The sequence below is a fragment of the Lithobates pipiens genome, unplaced genomic scaffold (genome assembly GCF_037356315.1).
Source record: "Lithobates pipiens isolate NorthernLeopardFrog02 unplaced genomic scaffold, aLitPip1_a1.2 Scaffold_27, whole genome shotgun sequence".
NCBI lineage: Eukaryota > Metazoa > Chordata > Amphibia > Anura > Ranidae > Lithobates > Lithobates pipiens.
In genome coordinates, this window is record NW_027507788.1 from 230,158,117 (window position 1) to 230,177,304 (window position 19,188).

Below are 19,188 nucleotides of genomic sequence, written 5' to 3' on the forward strand. Positions count from 1 at the left end.
TGTAGAACCCCCTTTCTCTACAAGTCTTTTTGGGGGTGTCTCTACCAGCTTTGCCCATCTAGAGAGGACATTTCTGCCCATTCTTCTTCTTTGTAAAATATCTCAAGCTCTGTCAGATTGGATGGAGAGCGTCTGTGATCAGCAATTTTCAAGTCTGGCCACAGATTGTCAATGGGATTTAGGTCTGGACTGTGACTGGGCCATTCTAACACATGAATGTGCTTTGATGTAAACCATTCCATTGTAGCTCTGGCTGGATGTTTCGGGTCGTTGTCCTGCTGGAAGGGGAACCTCCGCCCCGGTCTCAAGTCTTTTGCCGACTCTAACAGGTTTTCTTCTAAGATTGTCCTGTATTTGTCTCCATCCATCTTCCCATCAACTCTGACCAGCTTCCCTGTCCCTGCTGAAGAAAACCATCCCCACCACATGATGCTGCCACCACCATGTCTCACGGTGGGGATGGTGTGTTCGGGGGATGGGCGGTGTTAGTTTTCCCCACACATAGCGTTTTACTTTTAGGCCATAAAGTAGAATTTTGGTCTCCTCTGACCAGATCACCTTCTTCCACATGTTTGCTGCCCCCTCCCCCACATGGCTTCTCACAAACTACAAACAGGACTTCTTATGACTTTCTTTCTCCAATGTCTTTCTTCTTGTCACTCTTCCATAAAGGGCAGATTTGTGGAGAGACGACTAATAGTTGTCCTGTGGACAGATTCTCCCCCCTGAGCTGTGGATCTCTGCAGCTCCTCCAGAGTTACCATGGACCTCTTGGCTCTTCTCTGATGAATGCTCTCCTTGCCCGGCCCGGTCAGTTTAGGTGGACGGTCGTGTCTTGGTAGGTTTGCGGTTGTGCCCATACTCTTTCCATTTTCCGATGATGGATTGAACAGAGCCCTGTGAGATGGTCAAAGCTTGGGAGATTTTATTATAACCCAACCCTGCTTTATACTTCTCCATAACTTCATCCCTGACCTGTCTGGTGTGTTCCTTGGCCTTCATGATGCTGTTTGTTCACTAAGGTTCTCTAACAAACCTCTGAGGGCTTCACAGAACAGCTGTATTTATACTGAGATGAAATGACACACAGGTGGACTCTATTTACTAATTAGGTGACTTCTGATGGTTATTGGTTCCTCTAGATTTTAGTTAGGGATATCAGAGTAAAGGGGGCGCCATACAAATGTCCCTCCCCCACACTTTTCACATATTTATTTGTATCATTTATCATTTTCCTTCCACTTCACAATTATGTGACACTTTGTGTTGGTCCATCACATAAAATCCCAATAAAATACATTTATGGTTTTGGTTGTAACAAAATGTGGGGAATGTCGGGGGGTATGAATACTTTTTCGAGGCTCTGTATTATGGCGTTATAATTTTACCATAGCCCTACTTCAGATTTCTAGTGATGACCTAATAATAATAATACTTAATACTCAACATAGATGGTCTCAGATTTGGATCTGCGCAAGAAAAAAGTCAAGAATCTGATGCTTCTATGAGTTGTTCAGACATTTTCATCCCAAGTCACAGATCGCCGATCGCATGGAACGTATCACATATACTCATCTTCAATGTGTTTTATTAGGAAAGCTTCACTTGCTGACCACCAACTTCTCTTGCTTGTAATTCTAAAAGCTATCCTGATTATTTCCTGTATTTTTACCCAGTCATATGAAATTATAATTTAAAATACCATTTAAACAATCATATAAATATATACTAAAATCACTTTAATATCATATCTATCTATCTACTGTATATGTAAAAATGAAAGAACATTGTACCTATTGTGACGTCAATGTGGTTCATTCCATCCTCACAGTTATCTCCGAATACAAAGTCAGAACATTGCTTTACGGAGGTCTTGGTTATTGAGGAAGTCAAAGATGTCGTTTTTGATGATGATTGGAATGAACTCGTCTTCCCAGGTGTTGTAAATTGAAGAGAAGACATATCTACAACTTGGGAGGATGTTCCAGATTCTGTTGCTCTAGAAGTTTCTGATGATTGAGATAATGTTGTTTCTTTTACTGCAGAAGTGTAAAGTGGAGACGTTTGAAAATTCAAAGAAGTAGACGATATTTCTGAGAATGCTGATGGTTGTACGGGGGCGGTAAAAGTTGATGACTCGGATGTAGATAATGGTTTGGATGGAAGAGAAGTAATACTTGTAATTGTACTAGAAATATGGGCTTCCTTCGTTGTTGAAAACAATGTTGAAAGAACTGATTGAGATGTTTCAAACACAGCTGAGGATTTTGTTGTTGATGATGATGATGAGGATTGTGTTGATGGTGAAGCTTCTGAAAAAGTTGATGGCTCATTAGTAGGACTTGTTACTTCCCTTGGTGTGGTCTCTCTTGATGGAACTGATTGTGATGTCTCCGACACAGTAGAAGATGTCTCTGTTTGAGAAGCAGTAGATGATAAACCCACAGAGATTGGAGAGGATGTGATAGGAAAGGCTGATGACTCTGCAGATGTTGGAGCTTCTGATTGACCAGTTGGTGGAAATGTCTTGGATGGAGTTGAAGTTTCAGTTTCCTGAGAAGTGTGAAGTGTTTGGGTGTGAGGTGATGTTCTATAAGATGTCGATGCACTTGGTATCTCTGAGAATGTTGATGGTTCTATTGTCGCAGTAGAAGTTGATGATTGAAATGAAGTTTGTGCCTCAGTTGTGTGAGACAAGGTTGACACTTCACTTTCTGATGTACCTAAAGAACGTGTTTGGAATATTGTTGTGGACATTGGTGAGGGAACTGATTGTGAAGTCTCCATCACAGTGGAAGACTCTGTTGTAGATAAAGAGGTCACAGAAATTGGAGGTAAAGTTTGTGAAGAAGTTACTCTGGATGTAGAAGCTTCTGATGTTGAAGTGGACAATGATATCTCAGATGGTGATGAGGTTTCTGTTGCTGGGGAAGTGTGCGGTGTTTGGGCATGGGCAGATGTTTCAGAAGTAAGACTTATACTTGATGTTTCCAAAAAGGTTGATGGCTGCACTGATGTAGTAGAAGCAGATAATCCCAATGAGGTTGATGCCTCCGTTGTACGAGGATTTGAGGATGTTCTCTCTGTGGTAGAAGAAAAACCTGTTTCTTTCATAGTTGAAAACTCTGTTGGTAGAGATGTTTGTGATGTTTCCAATGTACTGGAGGCTTCTGTTGGTAGATAAGTAGTAGACGATGTGGTAAAAGAACCTGGGTGCGATGTCCTAGGGAAGGATACCGATTGACTTGATGTAGCGGTCTCTGATGATACAGGTGACTGTGAAGTTTCAGATGAAGTTGAGGTTTCTGTTGCGGAGGAAGTATACAATGTTACAGAATGAGGTGAGGTTTGTGAGATGAAAGAAGTCCTTGATATTTCTGAGAATGTTGATGGTTGGACTGTTCCAGGAGAAGTAGAGGACTCATGTGAGGTTGGTGCCTCGGTTGTGTAAGACAGAGTTGGAACTTCTCTTGTAGTCAATAAATTTGTTTGAGCAATTGATGAGTGAACTGGTTGTGAAGTCTCCACCACAGTGGAAGACTCTGTTGTAGGGAAGGAGCTAAATGGAACTGGAAGTAATGTACTGGAAGAAGTTACAGATTTTGTTGAAGCTTCTGAAGTTGACAATGATATGTCAGATGGTGATGAGGATTCTGTCGTTGGGGAAGTTTCTGATATTTTAGAGTAAGGAGATGTCTGTGATATTTCAGAGGATGTTGATGGCTGTCCTGATGTAGTAGAAGTCGGTGACTCCAATGAGGTTGATGCCTCCATTGTATGAGGATTTGAAGCTGTCACAGAGATTGGAGCGGCTGTACTGGGAGAGGCTGATGACTCTGCAGATGTTGGAGCTTCTGAATGACCAGTTGGTGGAAATGTCTTGGATGGAGTTGAAGTTTCCTGAGAAGTGTGAAGTGTTTGGGTGAGAGGTGATGTTCTATAAGATGTCGATGTACTTGGTATCTCTGAGAAGGTTGATGTTTCTATTGTCGCAGTAGAAGTTGATGATTGAAATGAAGTTTGTGCCTCAGTTGTGTGAGACAAGGTTGACACTTCACTTTCTAATGTACCTAAAGAACTTGTCTGGAATATTGTTGTGGACATTGGTGAGTGAACTGATTGTGAAGTCTCCATCACAGTGGAAGACTCTGTTGTAGATAAAGAGGTCACAGAAATTGGAGGTAAAGTTTGTGAAGAAGTTACTCTGGATGTAGAAGCTTCTGATGTTGAAGTGGACAATGATATCTCAGATGGTGATGAGGTTTCTGTTGCTGGGGAAGTGTGCAGTGTTTGGGCATGGGCAGATGTTTCAGAAGTAAGACTTATACTTGATGTTTCAGAAAAGGTTGATGGCTGCACTGATGTAGTAGAATCAGATAATCCCAATGAGGTTGATGCCTCCGTTGTACGAGGATTTGAGGATGTTCTCTCTGTGGTAGAAGAAAAACCTGTTTCTTTCATAGTTGAAAACTCTGTTGGTAGAGATGTTGGGGATGTTTCCAATGTACTGGAGGCTTCTGTTGGTAGATAAGTAGAGGACGATGTAGTAAGAGAAACTGGGTGTGAAGTGCTGGGGAAGGATGATGGTTCTGCGGTAGTCTCTGATGATACAGGTGACTGTGAAGTTTCAGATGAAGGGGAGGTTTCTGTTGCGGAGGAAGTATACAATGTTACAGAATGAGGTGAGGTTTGTGAGATGAAAGAAGTCCTTGATATTTCGGAGAATGTTGATGGTTGGACTGTTCCAGGAGAAGTAGAGGACTCATGTGAGGTTGGTGCCTCGGTTGTGTAAGACAGAGTTGGAACTTCTGCTGTAGTCAATAAACTTGTTTGAGCAATTGATGAGGGAACTGGTTGTGAAGTCTCCACCACAGTGGAAGACTCTGTTGTAGGGAAGGAGCTAAATGGAACTGGAAGTAATGTACTGGAAGAAGTTACAGATTTTGTTGAAGCTTCTGAAGTTGACAATGATATGTCAGATGGTGATGAGGATTCTGTCGTTGGGGAAGTTTCTGATATTTTAGAGTAAGGAGATGTCTGTGATATTTCAGAGGATGTTGATGGCTGTCCTGATGTAGTAGAAGTCGGTGACTCCAATGAGGTTGATGTCTCCATTGTATGAGGATTTGAAGCTGTCACAGAGATTGGAGCGGCTGTACTGGGAGAGGCTGATGACTCTGCAGATGTTGGAGCTTCTGAATGACCAGTTGGTGGAAATGTCTTGGATGGAGTTGAAGTTTCAGTTTCCTGAGAAGTGTGAAGTGTTTGGGTGTGAGGTGATGTTCTATAAGATGTCGATGCACTTGGTATCTCTGAGAATGTTGATGTTTCGATTGTCGCAGTAGAAGTTGATGATTGAAATGAAGTTTGTGCCTCAGTTGTGTGAGACAAGGTTGACACTTCACTTTCTGATGTACCTAAAGAACTTGTCTGGAATATTGTTGTGGACATTGGTGAGTGAACTGATTGTGAAGTCTCCATCACAGTGGAAGACTCTGTTGTAGATAAAGAGGTCACAGAAATTGGAGGTAAAGTTTGTGAAGAAGTTACTCTGGATGTAGAAGCTTCTGATGTTGAAGTGGACAATGATATCTCAGATGGTGATGAGGTTTCTGTTGCTGGGGAAGTGTGCAGTGTTTGGGCAGATGTTTCAGAAGTAAGACTTATACTTGATGTTTCCAAAAAGGTTGATGGCTGCACTGATGTAGTAGAAGCAGATAATCCCAATGAGATTGATGCCTCCGTTGTACGAGGATTTGAGGCTGTTCTCTCTGTGGTAGAAGAAAAACCTGTTTCTTTCATAGTTGAAAACTCTGTTGGTAGAGATGTTGCTGATGTTTCCAATGTACTGGAGGCTTCTGTTGGTAGATAAGTAGTAGACGATGTGGTAAAAGAACCTGGGTGCGATGTCCTAGGGAAGGATATCGATTGACTTGATGTAGCGGTCTCTGATAAAACAGGTGACTGTGAAGTTTCAGATGAAGTTGAGGTTTCTGTTGCGGAGGAAGTATACAATGTTACAGAATGAGGTGAGGTTTGTGAGATGAAAGAAGTCCTTGATATTTCGGAGAATGTTGATGGTTGGACTGTTCCAGGAGAAGTAGAGGACTCATGTGAGGTTGTTGCCTCGGTTGTGTAAGACAGAGTTGGAACTTCTCTTGTAGTCAATAAACTTTGTTGAGCAATTGATGAGGGAACTGGTTGTGAAGTCTCCACCACAGTGGAAGACTCTGTTGTAGGGAAGGAGCTAAATGGAACTGGAAGTAATGTACTGGAAGAAGTTACAGATTTTGTTGAAGCTTCTGAAGTTGACAATGATATGTCAGATGGTGATGAGGATTCTGTCGTTGGGGAAGTTTCTGATATTTTAGAGTAAGGAGATGTCTGTGATATTTCAGAGGATGTTGATGGCTGTCCTGATGTAGTAGAAGTTGGCGCCTCCAATGAGGTTGATGTCTCCATTGTATGAGGATTTGAAGCTGTCACAGAGATTGGAGCGGCTGTACTGGGAGAGGCTGATGACTCTGCAGATGTTGGAGCTTCTGAATGACCAGTTGGTGGAAATGTCTTGGATGGAGTTGAAGTTTCAGTTTCCTGAGAAGTGTGAAATGTTTGGGTGTGAGGTGATGTTCTATAAGATGTCGATACACTTGGTATCTCTGAGAATGTTGATGGTTCTATTGTCACAGTAGAAGTTGATGATTGAAATGAAGTTTGTGCCTCAGTTGTGTGAGACAAGGTTGTCACTTCACTTTCTGATGTACCTAAAGAACTTGTTTGGAATATTGTTGTGGACATTGGTGAGTGAACTGATTGTGAAGTCTCCATCACAGTGGAAGACTCTGTTGTAGATAAAGAGGTCACAGAAAATGGAGGTAAAGTTTGTGAAGAAGTTACTCTGGATGTAGAAGCTTCTGATCTTGAAGTGGACAATGATATCTCAGATGGTGATGAGGTTTCTGTTGCTGGGGAAGTGTGCGGTGTTTGGGCATGGGCAGATGTTTCAGAAGTAAGACTTATACTTGATGTTTCAGAAAAGGTTGATGGCTGCACTGATGTAGTAGAATCAGATAATCCCAATGAGGTCGATGCCTCCGTTGTACGAGGATTTGAGGCTGTTCTCTCTGTGGTAGAAGAAAAACCTGTTTCTTTCATAGTTGAAAACTCTGTTGGTAGAGATGTTTGTGATGTTTCCAATGTACTGGAGGCTTCTGTTGGTAGATAAGTAGTGGATGGTGTGGTAAAAGAAACTGGGTGCGTTGTCCTAGGGAAGGATACCGATTCAGTTGATGTAGCGGTCTCTGATGATACAGGTGACTGTGAAGTTTCAGATGAAGGGGAGGTTTCTGTTGCGGAGGAAGTATACAATGTTACAGAATGAGGTGAGGTTTGTGAGATGAAAGAAGTCCTTGATATTTCTGTGAATGTTGATGGTTGGACTGTTCCAGGAGAAGTAGAGGACTCATGTGAGGTTGGTGCCTCGGTTGTGTAAGACAGAGTTGGAACTTCTGCTGTAGTCAATGAACTTGTTTGAGCAATTGATGAGTGAACTGGTTGTGAAGTCTCCATCACAGTGGAAGACTCTGTTGTAGATAAAGAGGTCACAGAAATTGGAGGTAAAGTTTGTGAAGAAGTTACTCTGGATGTAGAAGCTTCTGATGTTGAAGTGGACAATGATATCTCAGATGGTGATGAGGTTTCTGTTGCTGGGGAAGTGTGCAGTGTTTGGGCAGATGTTTCAGAAGTAAGACTTATACTTGATGTTTCCAAAAAGGTTGATGGCTGCACTGATGTAGTAGAAGCAGATAATCCCAATGAGGTTGATGCCTCCGTTGTACGAGGATTTGAGGATGTTCTCTCTGTGGTAGAAGAAAAACCTATTTCTTTCATAGTTGAAAACTCTGTTGGTAGAGATGTTGGTGATGTTTCCAATGTACTGGAGGCTTCTGTTGGTAGATAAGTAGAGGACGATGTAGTAAGAGAAACTGGGTGTGAAGTGCTGGGGAAGGATGATGGTTCTGCGGTAGTCTCTGATGATACAGGTGATTGGGATGTTTCAGATGAAGGGGAGGTTTCTGTTGCGGAGGAAGTATACAATGTTACAGAATGAGGTGAGGTTTGTGAGATGAAAGAAGTCCTTGATATTTCGGAGAATGTTGATGGTTGGACTGTTCCAGGAGAAGTAGAGGACTCATGTGAGGTTGGTGCCTCGGTTGTGTAAGACAGAGTTGGAACTTCTGCTGTAGTCAATAAACTTGTTTGAGCAATTGATGAGTGAACTGATTGTGAAGTCTCCACCACAGTGGAAGACTCTGTTGTAGATAAAGGGGTCACAGAAATTGGAGGTAAAGTTTGTGAAGAAGTTACTCTGGATGTAGAAGCTTCTGATGTTGAAGTGGACAATGATATCTCAGATGGTGATGAGGTTTCCTTTGCTGGGGAAGTGTGCAGTGTTTGGGCATGGGCAGATGTTTCAGAAGTAAGACTTATACTTGATGTTTCAGAAAAGGTTGATGGCTGCACTGATGTAGTAGAAGCAGATAATCCCAATGAGGTTGATGCCTCCGTTGTACGAGGATTTGAGGATGTTCTCTCTGTGGTAGAAGAAAAACCTATTTCTTTCATAGTTGAAAACTCTGTTGGTAGAGATGTTGGTGATGTTTCCAATGTACTGGAGGCTTCTGTTGGTAGATAAGTAGAGGACGATGTAGTAAGAGAAACTGGGTGTGAAGTGCTGGGGAAGGATGATGGTTCTGCGGTAGTCTCTGATGATACAGGTGACTGTGAAGTTTCAGATGAAGGTGAGGTTCCTGTTGCGGAGGAAGTATACAATGTTACAGAATGAGGTGAGGTTTGTGACATGAAAGAAGTCCTTGATATTTCGGAGAATGTTGATGGTTGGACTGTTCCAGGAGAAGTAGAGGACTCATGTGAGGTTGGTGCCTCGGTTGTGGAAGACAGAGTTGGAACTTCTGCTGTAGTCAATAAATTTGTTTGAGCAATTGATGAGGGAACTGGTTGTGAAGTCTCCACCACAGTGGAAGACTCTGTTGTAGGGAAGGAGCTAAATGGAACTGGAAGTAATGTACTGGAAGAAGTTACAGATTTTGTTGAAGCTTCTGAAGTTGACAATGATATGTCAGATGGTGATGAGGAGTCTGTCGTTGGGGAAGTTTCTGATATTTTAGAGTAAGGAGATGTCTGTGATATTTCAGAGGATGTTGATGGCTGTCCTGATGTAGTAGAAGTTGGCGACTCCAATGAGGTTGATGCCTCCATTGTATGAGGATTTGAAGCTGTCACAGAGATTGGAGAGGATTTGATAGGAAAGGCTGATGACTCTGCAGATGTTGGAGCTTCTGATTGACCAGTTGGTGGAAATGTCTTGGATGGAGTTGAAGTTTCAGTTTCCTGAGAAGTGTGAAGTGTTTGGGTGTGAGGTGATGTTCTATAAGATGGCGATGCACTTGGTATCTCTGAGAATGTTGATGGTTCTATTGTCGCAGTAGAAGTTGATGATTGAAATGAAGTTTGTGCCTCAGTTGTGTGAGACAAGGTTGACACTTCACTTTCTGATGTACCTAAAGAACGTGTCTGGAATATTGTTGTGGACATTGGTGAGGGAACTGATTGTGAAGTCTCCATCACAGTGGAAGACTCTGTTGTAGATAAAGAGGTCACAGAAAATGGAGGTAAAGTTTGTGAAGAAGTTACTCTGGATGTAGAAGCTTCTGATGTTGAAGTGGACAATGATATCTCAGATGGTGATGAGGTTTCTGTTGCTGGGGAAGTGTGCAGTGTTTGGGCAGATGTTTCAGAAGTAAGACTTATACTTGATGTTTCCAAAAAGGTTGATGGCTGCACTGATGTAGTAGAATCAGATAATCCCAATGAGGTCGATGCCTCCGTTGTACGAGGATTTGAGGATGTTCTCTCTGTGGTAGAAGAAAAACCTGTTTCTTTCATAGTTGAAAACTCTGTTGGTAGAGATGTTGCTGATGTTTCCAATGTACTGGAGGCTTCTGTTGGTAGATAAGTAGAGGACGATGTAGTAAGAGAAACTGGGTGTGAAGTGCTGGGGAAGGATGATGGTTCTGCGGTAGTCTCTGATGATACAGGTGATTGGGGTGTATCAGATAGAGGCGATCGCTCTGTTGCAGAGGAAGTCTGCAGTGTTACAGAATGAGGTGAAGTTTGTGAAATGACAGATGTACTTAATGTTTCTGAGAATGTTAATGGCTGTACTGTTCCAGATGAAGCAGAAGATTCTGATATCAATATCTCACTTGTGTGGGGTAAAGTTGATGTCTCGCTGTTTGCTGCACTGGAAGAACCCATTGCTTCCCTTGGTGTGGTCTCTCTGGATGGAACTGATTGTGATGTTTCCAGTACAGTGGAAGATGTCTCTGTTTGAGAAGCAGTAGATGATAAACCCACAGAGATTGGAGAGGATGTGATAGGAAAGGCTGATGACTCTGCAGATGTTGGAGCTTCTGATTGACCAGTTGGTGGAAATGTCTTGGATGGAGTTGAAGTTTCAGTTTCCTGAGAAGTGTGAAGTGTTTGGGTGAGAGGTGATGTTCTATAAGATGTCGATGTACTTGGTATCTCTGAGAATGTTGATGGTTCTATTGTCGCAGTAGAAGTTGATGATTGAAATGAAGTTTGTGCCTCAGTTGTGTGAGACAAGGTTGACACTTCACTTTCTGATGTACCTAAAGAACTTGTCTGGAATATTGTTGTGGACATTGGTGAGGGAACTGATTGTGAAGTCTCCATCACAGTGGAAGACTCTGTTGTAGATAAAGAGGTCACAGAAATTGGAGGTAAAGTTTGTGAAGAAGTTACTCTGGATGTAGAAGCTTCTGATGTTGAAGTGGACAATGATATCTCAGATGGTGATGAGGTTTCTGTTGCTGGGGAAGTGTGCAGTGTTTGGGCATGGGCAGATGTTTCAGAAGTAAGACTTATACTTGATGTTTCAGAAAAGGTTGATGACTGCACTGATGTAGTAGAAGCAGATAATCCCAATGAGGTTGATGCCTCCGTTGTATGAGGATTTGAGGCTGTTCTCTCTGTGGTAGAAGAAAAACCTGTTTCTTTCATAGTTGAAAACTCTGTTGGTAGAGATGTTGGTGATGTTTCCAATGTACTGGAGGCTTCTGTTGGTAGATAAGTAGAGGACGATGTAGTAAGAGAAACTGGGTGTGAAGTGCTGGGGAAGGATGATGGTTCTGCGGTAGTCTCTGATGATACAGGTGATTGGGACGTTTCAGATGAAGGTGAGGTTTCTGTTGTGGAGGAAGTATACAATGTTATAGAATGAGGTGAGGTATGTGAGATGAAAGAAGTCCTTGATATTTCGGAGAAAGTTGATGGTTGGACTGTTCCAGGAGAAGTAGAGGACTCATGTGAGGTTGGTGCCTCGGTTGTGTAAGACAGAGTTGGAACCTCAACTTCTCTTGTAGTCAATAAACTTGTTTGAGCAATTGATGAGTGAACTGGTTGTGAAGTCTCCACCACAGTGGAAGACTCTGTTGTAGGGAAGGAGCTAAATGGAACTGGAAGTAATGTACTGGAAGAAGTTACAGATTTTGTTGAAGCTTCTGAAGTTGACAATGATATGTCAGATGGTGATGAGGATTCTGTCTTTGGGGAAATGTCTGGTGTTTTAGAATGAGGTGAAGTTTGTGAAATGACAGATGTACTTAACGTTTCTGAGAATGTTAATGGCTGTACTGTTCCAGATGAAGCAGAAGATTCTGATATCAATATCTCACTTGTGTGGGGTAAAGTTGACGTCTCGCTGTTTGTTGCACTGGAAGAACCCATTGCTTCCATTGGTGTGGTCTCTCTTGATGGAACTGATTGTGATATCTCCGACACAGTAGAAGATGTCTCTGATTGAGAAGCAGTAGATGATAAACCCACAGAGATTGGAGAGGATGTGATAGGAAAGGCTGATGACTCTGCAGATGTTGGAGCTTCTGATTGACCAGTTGGTGGAAATGTCTCGGATGGAGTTGAAGTTTCCTGGGAAGTGTGAAGTGTTTGGCTGAGAGGTGATGTTATAAAAGTTGTTAATGTACTTAATATTTCTGAGAACGTTGATGGTTGAATTGTTTCAGTAAAAGTTGATGATTTAAATGAAGTTTGAGCCTCAGTTGTGTGAGACAAGGTTGACACCTCATTTTCAGATGTACCAGAAGAACTTGTTTCCAACATTGCTGATGACTCTGTTGTGTGGACGGATCGTGAAGAGCTTTCAGGAATTGACGATGACTCTGTTGGTGCCGCAGTCTCAGATGTTTCAGATTGGGTCACAGTTTCTGTAGTTGTCGAAAGTCCTCTAAATGAAAAATAAAGTTTAGTTATTGATGTATCAGACCCCTCCTGGAAGAAATACAGAAGTTGTTACTGACAACCTCATTCTGAAATTGCTTGTTGGTTATCTGTTATACTAACCCTTTGGATTCACATTTTCTAATTGACTTATTTAGAACAATTATGTAGATAATTGTTAGTGTCATGTCAGAAATCCTTCTCTGTATGCTGGTTCAAAATACTTTAGCAGTAGTGTCAGCATGAGAGACAGGGAAATACAGCTACAGGATAAGAAGTTATCAATAGCAGCCTCAATTTTTTTCTCCAATTTTTTTTTTTTTATAAGCATTAAAGGGATTGTAAACTAAAACATTTTTTTTTTTAAATAACAAACATGTTATACTTACCTCCACTGTGCAGCTCGTTTTGCACAGAGTGGCCCCGATCCTCCTCTTCTGGGGTCCCTCGGCGGCTGTCTCTGCTTCCTCCCGCAGGTACTTCTCACGAGCTCCCTCCCATGGTGAGAAGCACCTGCGGGCGCGCTCCTATAGCTGCTCGCTGTATCACACGACCCGTCCCCCGGCGCTCCGCGTCAGTGGATGTGATTGACAGCAGCGCGAGCCAATGGCTGCGCTGCTTTCCATCCGTCCACTCCAGCCAATCAGCGGCCAGGCTGAACGGTGGAAAGGACGTCGGGGGACGAGCGTGGGATTTTCGAGGGGTCAGGTAAGTAAAACGGGGGGGGCTGGGGGTGCAGGCACTGTCAGATGTTTTTTCACCTTAATGCATAGAATGCATTAAGGTGAAAAAACATTTACCTTTACAACTCCTTTAATAAAGATAATATTTTTAATTATGGTTGGCGGCATATGTGACAGAATTCCCTGGAACTGCTTCCAAGCCCCTCTATGCCCCTACTTCTCCAGCCACCTAGTGGTACAGGTCTCCCTCTCTAGGATAAGAAAACAGACTTCAAACAATAAGCCCATACACCATATCCTCTGGAATTCCTCAGAAGATGAAGGTTTACTGAAGACGGCATGGTATGTGGCCTCATTGCTTGAAGAAATGGGTGACAGCATGTTTATTGAACTATCTACTGGCCTCTTGCATTGTGCATGGAGTAGCAAGGCTTGACCCTCTGACCAGAGTATTTTGTTATGCCTCCTCCATTGGGCATTGTGTCACCCTTCTCCCATCACATATAACAAATACCATAGTAAACATAAGAGGCCTTTAAGATTTGAAAAGGGAATCCAGTACTAGAACGATTCTTAGTCCATTGAATACACTTCAGTTTCATACAAGTGTTGCTAATCTTTAAGTCTAAAGGGCCACCTACAGTTCATGTGTTATGTTTTATCATGGGCACATCTGCATAAATAGAAGACCATTATAAGAGCCCCCCTCTGATCCTGAGAACATAACTGTGAATGAATGAATGAATGAATGAAATACTTGAATAGCGCACAATGCGAACTGAATCGCCTCTAGGCGCTGTGAGATAGAAATGGTTGGTGGCCTTTGAGAAGTGAGGTTGTACACCATTGCTCTATGTGTACCTTCAGAATGCTAAAAAGGTCAATAACAGTTATATAGTTAGAGCTTAATTCCAGGCAGATATACCCCCCCCCCCCCGCCACCGCTACCACCACCATTATCTCTTTAGTAAAGCTGTAATAAGCTTGTTAAGTCTAGGGGGCTTAACAACGACTATAAATACTTAAATGTCTGCTGGCTGTCATGCAGGTTTCTTCCCCACCAGTGAATGACCAGTACCACAGAGCACTCCCAGCTGCCCGCTCACCAACGTTATCCTGTACAATGCTGGACCAATGGGCCTGCACTGTACGTGAGGTCACCAAGAGCCCACCCACATTGTGGGAGCAAGGATGGTCTTCGGTTTCAGTACCCTAGACCTAATGAGCATTAGAGCTTTAATAGAGGAGAGGGGAGCCTACGGATAAGGCATTTTTACAAGCTGTTTGTTGTTTGACTTTATCATTATCAGATTATTATCGTACATGCAGCACCTACCTAGTGTAGAGTAGACTGCCAGGTACATTTAGTTAGCTCCACAGTAATCAGAGGAGAGGGGGGTGATTATTTAGGGCTGTTCATTGTCTCACAGGCTGGTGCTCTATATCTTCCCCCTCTCTTCTAGTGGTCATCAACCCCGTCCTCAGGGCCCACTAACAGGCCAGGTTTGCAAGATAACTGAAATACATCACAGGTGATATCATTTTCTGCTCAGTGATTGCCGTATTCTAGTCTACATCTCCCCAAGGTAATACATAAAACCTGGCCTGTTAGTGGGCCCTGAGGACAGGGTTGATGACCACTGCTCTAGAGGATTCTAGAATCATAGTGGGAAAAAGAACAGAGCATGCAGCCTGAATATTCATGAGACTCCAGACAATCCCTGGGGAGAAGTGCCCACTAGATGGTTGGAGAGCCTATAAGTAGTCTGAGGCCTGAGGCAGCATGTGCAGATGTCCTGGGTCCAGTCCTGCTGGAGGAGACTCCTGGGCAAGGGGCTCTTGAAGTTTTCTTGAAGAAGCCATCAGGAAGGCACCAAGGTCCCAGCTAGGCTGAGCTCGAGGGCCTATTTGCAAGCTTAAGTCAAGTTGGGTCTGGAGAAGCTCACTGGAGAATGCCAGAGGAAAGTTGGTGAGGAAGAGTCCAGCTATCCTATGGTAGTGTCTACAGCTCCCTCTCTAGGACGAGCCTGGTGGATATCAGCAGGAGGCAGCCAATGATCCCGTACCTGTGTGAGTAAATGACCCCAGTGCTGAAGAGTTAGGGACTCTGTGGAGCTTTTATACTCTGGAAGGAGTACTAGTCCCTAGAGATCCTGTAGGACTTTCCTTTTTGTACAGTGCAGCCAGAAAACTAAGGATCCCTCAAGTTATTTGGTTCTGCAGTTTATAGGGGTATCTCATGCTCCCCTTATCCCTATCCAAGTTCAATGTCCCCGAGAAAACCCCCAAAAAAGAAACCCCTAGACCAGTGATGGTGAACCTTGGCACCCCAGATGTTTTGAAACTACATTTCCCATGATGCTCCACTACACTGCAGAGTGCATGAGCATCATGGGAAATGTAGTTCCAAAACATCTGGGATGCCAAGGTTCACCATCACTGCCCTAGACTGTTCCATAGAGCCAGGAGTGAAGAAAATGATGTGTGCCTGTAGGAGCTGCTGGTGAATGTAGTACTGTGAGGAAAGAGGACTTCATTCACCAGCGGCTCCTATAGAGGTGCATCACATCCATAAAAGATAGTGATATTAGATATACCAATAAATGAGCCTAACTGAATTAAACATATCTCTTCAACCAAAAGTCAAAGTTCTCTTACATGCAAACCGGTCCGTTGACTTGGTTGTAGCATTGCTGACCGGCTGAACAATTGCCGTTATTTTGAGCGCACGGCCCGAGACACACACAGGACTCATTGCATTCCTTTGTGTAACCACTGAAGTTTGTGCTGCAATTTATATACAGCTTCATCTGAGTTACGTCTGAAAAGAGAAACAGAAGACTGTTTAGTTTTCTTTACAAATTTGTGTCGCTTATTTTTGGGTTGCTGGTAGTCGGCACCCATGTGCAGCGAGATATAATGAGAGATGACCTGTGTCAGGGCTGGGCTGGGACAAAAATTTGGCCCTGGACTTCATCCAGACCGGCCCACTTTAATTTTGCAAACACGCAAAAAACAGTATATAAACTGTATGCAATTGTGCAAAAAAGCCCCTAGAGAGCCCCCCTTACATCAGGGTCCCCAGAGAGCCTCCCCTTACATCAGGGTCCCCAGAGAGCCTCCCCTTACATCAGGGTCCCCAGAGAGCCTTCCCCTTACATCAGGGTCCCCAGAGAGCCTTCCCCTTACATCAGGGTCCCCAGAGAGCCTCCCCTTACATCAGGGTCCCCAGAGAGCCTCCCCTTACATCAGGGTCCCCAGAGAGCCTTCCCCTTACATCAGGGTCCCCAGAGAGCCTTCCCCTTACATCAGGGTCCCCAGAGAGCCTTCCCCTTACATCAGGGTCCCCAGAGAGCCTTCCCCTTACATCAGGGTCCCCAGAGAGCCTTCCCCTTACATCAGGGTCCCCAGAGAGCCTCTGCCTTACATCAGAGTCCCCAGAGATCATCCGCCTTACATCAGAGTCCCCAGAGATCACCCGCCTTACATCAGAGTCCCCAGAGATCATCCGCCTTACATCAGAGTCCCCAGAGATCATCCGCCTTACATCAGGGTCCCTAGAGAGCCAACCCCTTACATTCGGGTCCCCACAGAGCTCCCCCTTAAATCCAGGGTCCACAGAGAGCCTCTCTCTTATATCAGGGTCCACAGAGAGCCCCTGGCTTACATCAGGGTCACCAGAAAGAGGGCAGGTAGTGGGCCGGGACCCTGTAGTTGGGGACTCCTGGACTGACTTGGGGCTATGGGCCCCAGATTCGGGGCTATAGCCCCAAAAGTCCCCCCCCCAGCGATGCCACTGGCTGTCACTGAAACCAGCCCACTGAGCCATCGGCCCACCGGGAAACTCCCTATAGTCCCTATGGCCAGTACATGCCTGACCTGTGTGCAGATATATGATATATGTTATATATGATATATGTTATATGTTATATGATATATGTTATATGATATATGTTATATACTAATGTGCCATTCTAAGCTCACAAATATTGGTTTGGATCTGTTGGGAGGTGGAAAGGCAAAGATAAACTGAAAGGATGAAGATACACACAGGATTTTATGATGTTTTTTATGGTGGTACCCATCTTTTGTAGTTGTGTTAGGCAAAGTGTGTGGCCAGTTTTTTGTTACTTTTTGTATATATGGTCCGGGCGACACACCGGGCACCTTCGCTGCCATTGTGCCCTTGCTGAGTGTCCAGTGTGCTCCTGTTCCTTTAAGGGGGCTTGGGCAGTCTCCAGGCCCACCTGTCCCACCTCTATCCATTCCATGCATGCGCTTCCACTGTGGAGACACTTATAAATTTGTAGTGTTAGGACTGCAAGCAACGCAGGGTGCCGTGACGAGGCCGTGCAGCTTTCACATGCGTTTACAAATATGAGCTAACTAAACCCCGGGTTAGTTTGATTGGTCAGCAGACTGGTTGGTGAGTTGCGCCATGGAATTGTCTTTGTTTTATGTGTTGGGAAAAGGCCTGCATGTGCCGTACGGTAAGTATCACTTTAGTGAAAATCATAAACAGAATGAAAAAAGGAGAAATGGGAAAAGAATTGGTCACAAGCACAACTCTTTACTTTGATAAGAAAATAAATACAATTTCCCCAAAGGGTAAGTGCCCTGGTTGTGTCTGTTTACAGAACTACCTGTAGCGCCGGTACACCTGAAGAGTACACGCAATGTTGTAAATTTCGTTTTTTCCTAAGACTATAGTTGGGTCTTGGGGGTTAATTTCACTAAATTGTGATTCTGGCATCAGTTTGGCTGGACTATGTTCTGCCTGGTGATAGGTGGAGGTATCATCTCTGACAGGCATTGGAACGCCGTCTGGTTGGACGCATTGGGTACCAATCTCTCTCTCTGAGCCAATCAGTGGGTGCGTTGTCTCGCTGTGTATTCTGGGAGAGGGTACTTAAGGTGCTGAAGTCACGTGGTTCTGGGTTCCGGTCCAGAAGTATGTTCTGACTCCCTGGTCCTCCTGACCAGCCCCCAGGGACCCTCATGGCCTGGGGTGCGGATCCATCCGTTTTTCGAGTCTCGGGCTGGCTAGTCTGAGGCGCAGTAACTGGAAGGAGGATTTCATGGTGGTCCGGTGCCTCTCGGGTTTGGAGAGGCCCAGCAACACCAAACGCAACCGGGGGAGGACTCCTCGCACCAGGGGCAGCCACAGGGGTCACTGCACTGTCAACCAGCAACTCCCCCCCCCCCCCCCCCCCCGGGAAGTTCCGTCACTTACTATGTGGATGTGACGGGCTGTTTCCTCCTCCCCTCTCCTCTTGTGTCCTCCTCTCCTCTTGTGTCCTCCTCTCCTCCATTGTCCTCCTCTCCTCTCCTCCTGAGTCCTCCTCTCCTTCTGTTTCCTCCTCTCCTCTTGTGTCCTCCTCTCCTCTCCTCCTGTGTCCTCCTCTCCTTCTGTGTCCTCCTCTCCTCCATTGTCCTCCTCTCCTCTCCTCCTGAGTCCTCCTCTCCTCCTGTGTCCTCCTCTCCCCTCCCCTCCTCCTGTGTCCTCCTCTCCTCCTGTGTCCTCCTCTCCTCCTGTGCCCTCCCCTCCTCCTGTGTCCTCCTCTCCTCCTGAGTCCTCCTCTCCTCCTGTGTCCTCCTCTCCCCTCCCCTCCTCCTGTGTCCTCCTCTCCTCCTGTGTCCTCCTCTCCTCCTGTGCCCTCCTCTCCTCCTGTGCCCTCCTCTCCTCCTGTGTCCTCCTCTCCTCCTGTGTCCTCCTCTCCTCCTGTGTCGCCCTCTCCTCTCCTCCTGTGCCCTCCCCTCCTCCTGTGTCCTCCTCTCCTCCTGTGTCCTCCTCTCCTCCTGTGTCGCCCTCTCCTCTCCTCCTGTGTCCTCCTCTCCTCCTGTGCCCTCCCTTCCTCCTGTGTCCTTCTCTCCTCCTGTGTCCTCCTCTCCTCTCCTCCCGTGTCCTCCTCTCCTCCTGTGCCCTCCCTTCCTCCTGTGTCCTCCTCTCCTCCTGTTTCCTCCTCTCCTCTCCTCCTGAGTCCTCCTCCCCTCCTGTGTCCTCCTCTCCTCCTGTGTCCTCCTCTCCTCTCCTCCTGAGTCCTCCTCCCCTCCTGTGTCCTCCTTTCCTCTTGTGTCCTCCTCTCCTCTCCTCCTGAGTCCTCCTCTCCTCTCTAGTGATGGACGAACTTCCGACGGGACGTTTCGCGAACGCGAAACGCGA

At 44.9% G+C, this 19,188-nt stretch overlaps 1 protein-coding gene across 1 annotated transcript in view; it reads right to left on the minus strand.

The window, feature by feature from the left end:
- LOC143933034 (uncharacterized) overlaps positions 1 to 19,188 on the minus strand; it is a 70,383-nt gene that overhangs the window by 14,197 nt on the left and 36,998 nt on the right. Inside the window, exons 5-6 of the mRNA XM_077455952.1 lie at positions 15,684 to 15,846; positions 1,794 to 12,349 (exon numbers count right to left, since the gene is read on the minus strand). Coding sequence (XP_077312078.1) covers positions 1,794 to 12,349; positions 15,684 to 15,846 — 10,719 coding nt within the window. The remainder of the gene's footprint in view (positions 1 to 1,793; positions 12,350 to 15,683; positions 15,847 to 19,188) is intronic.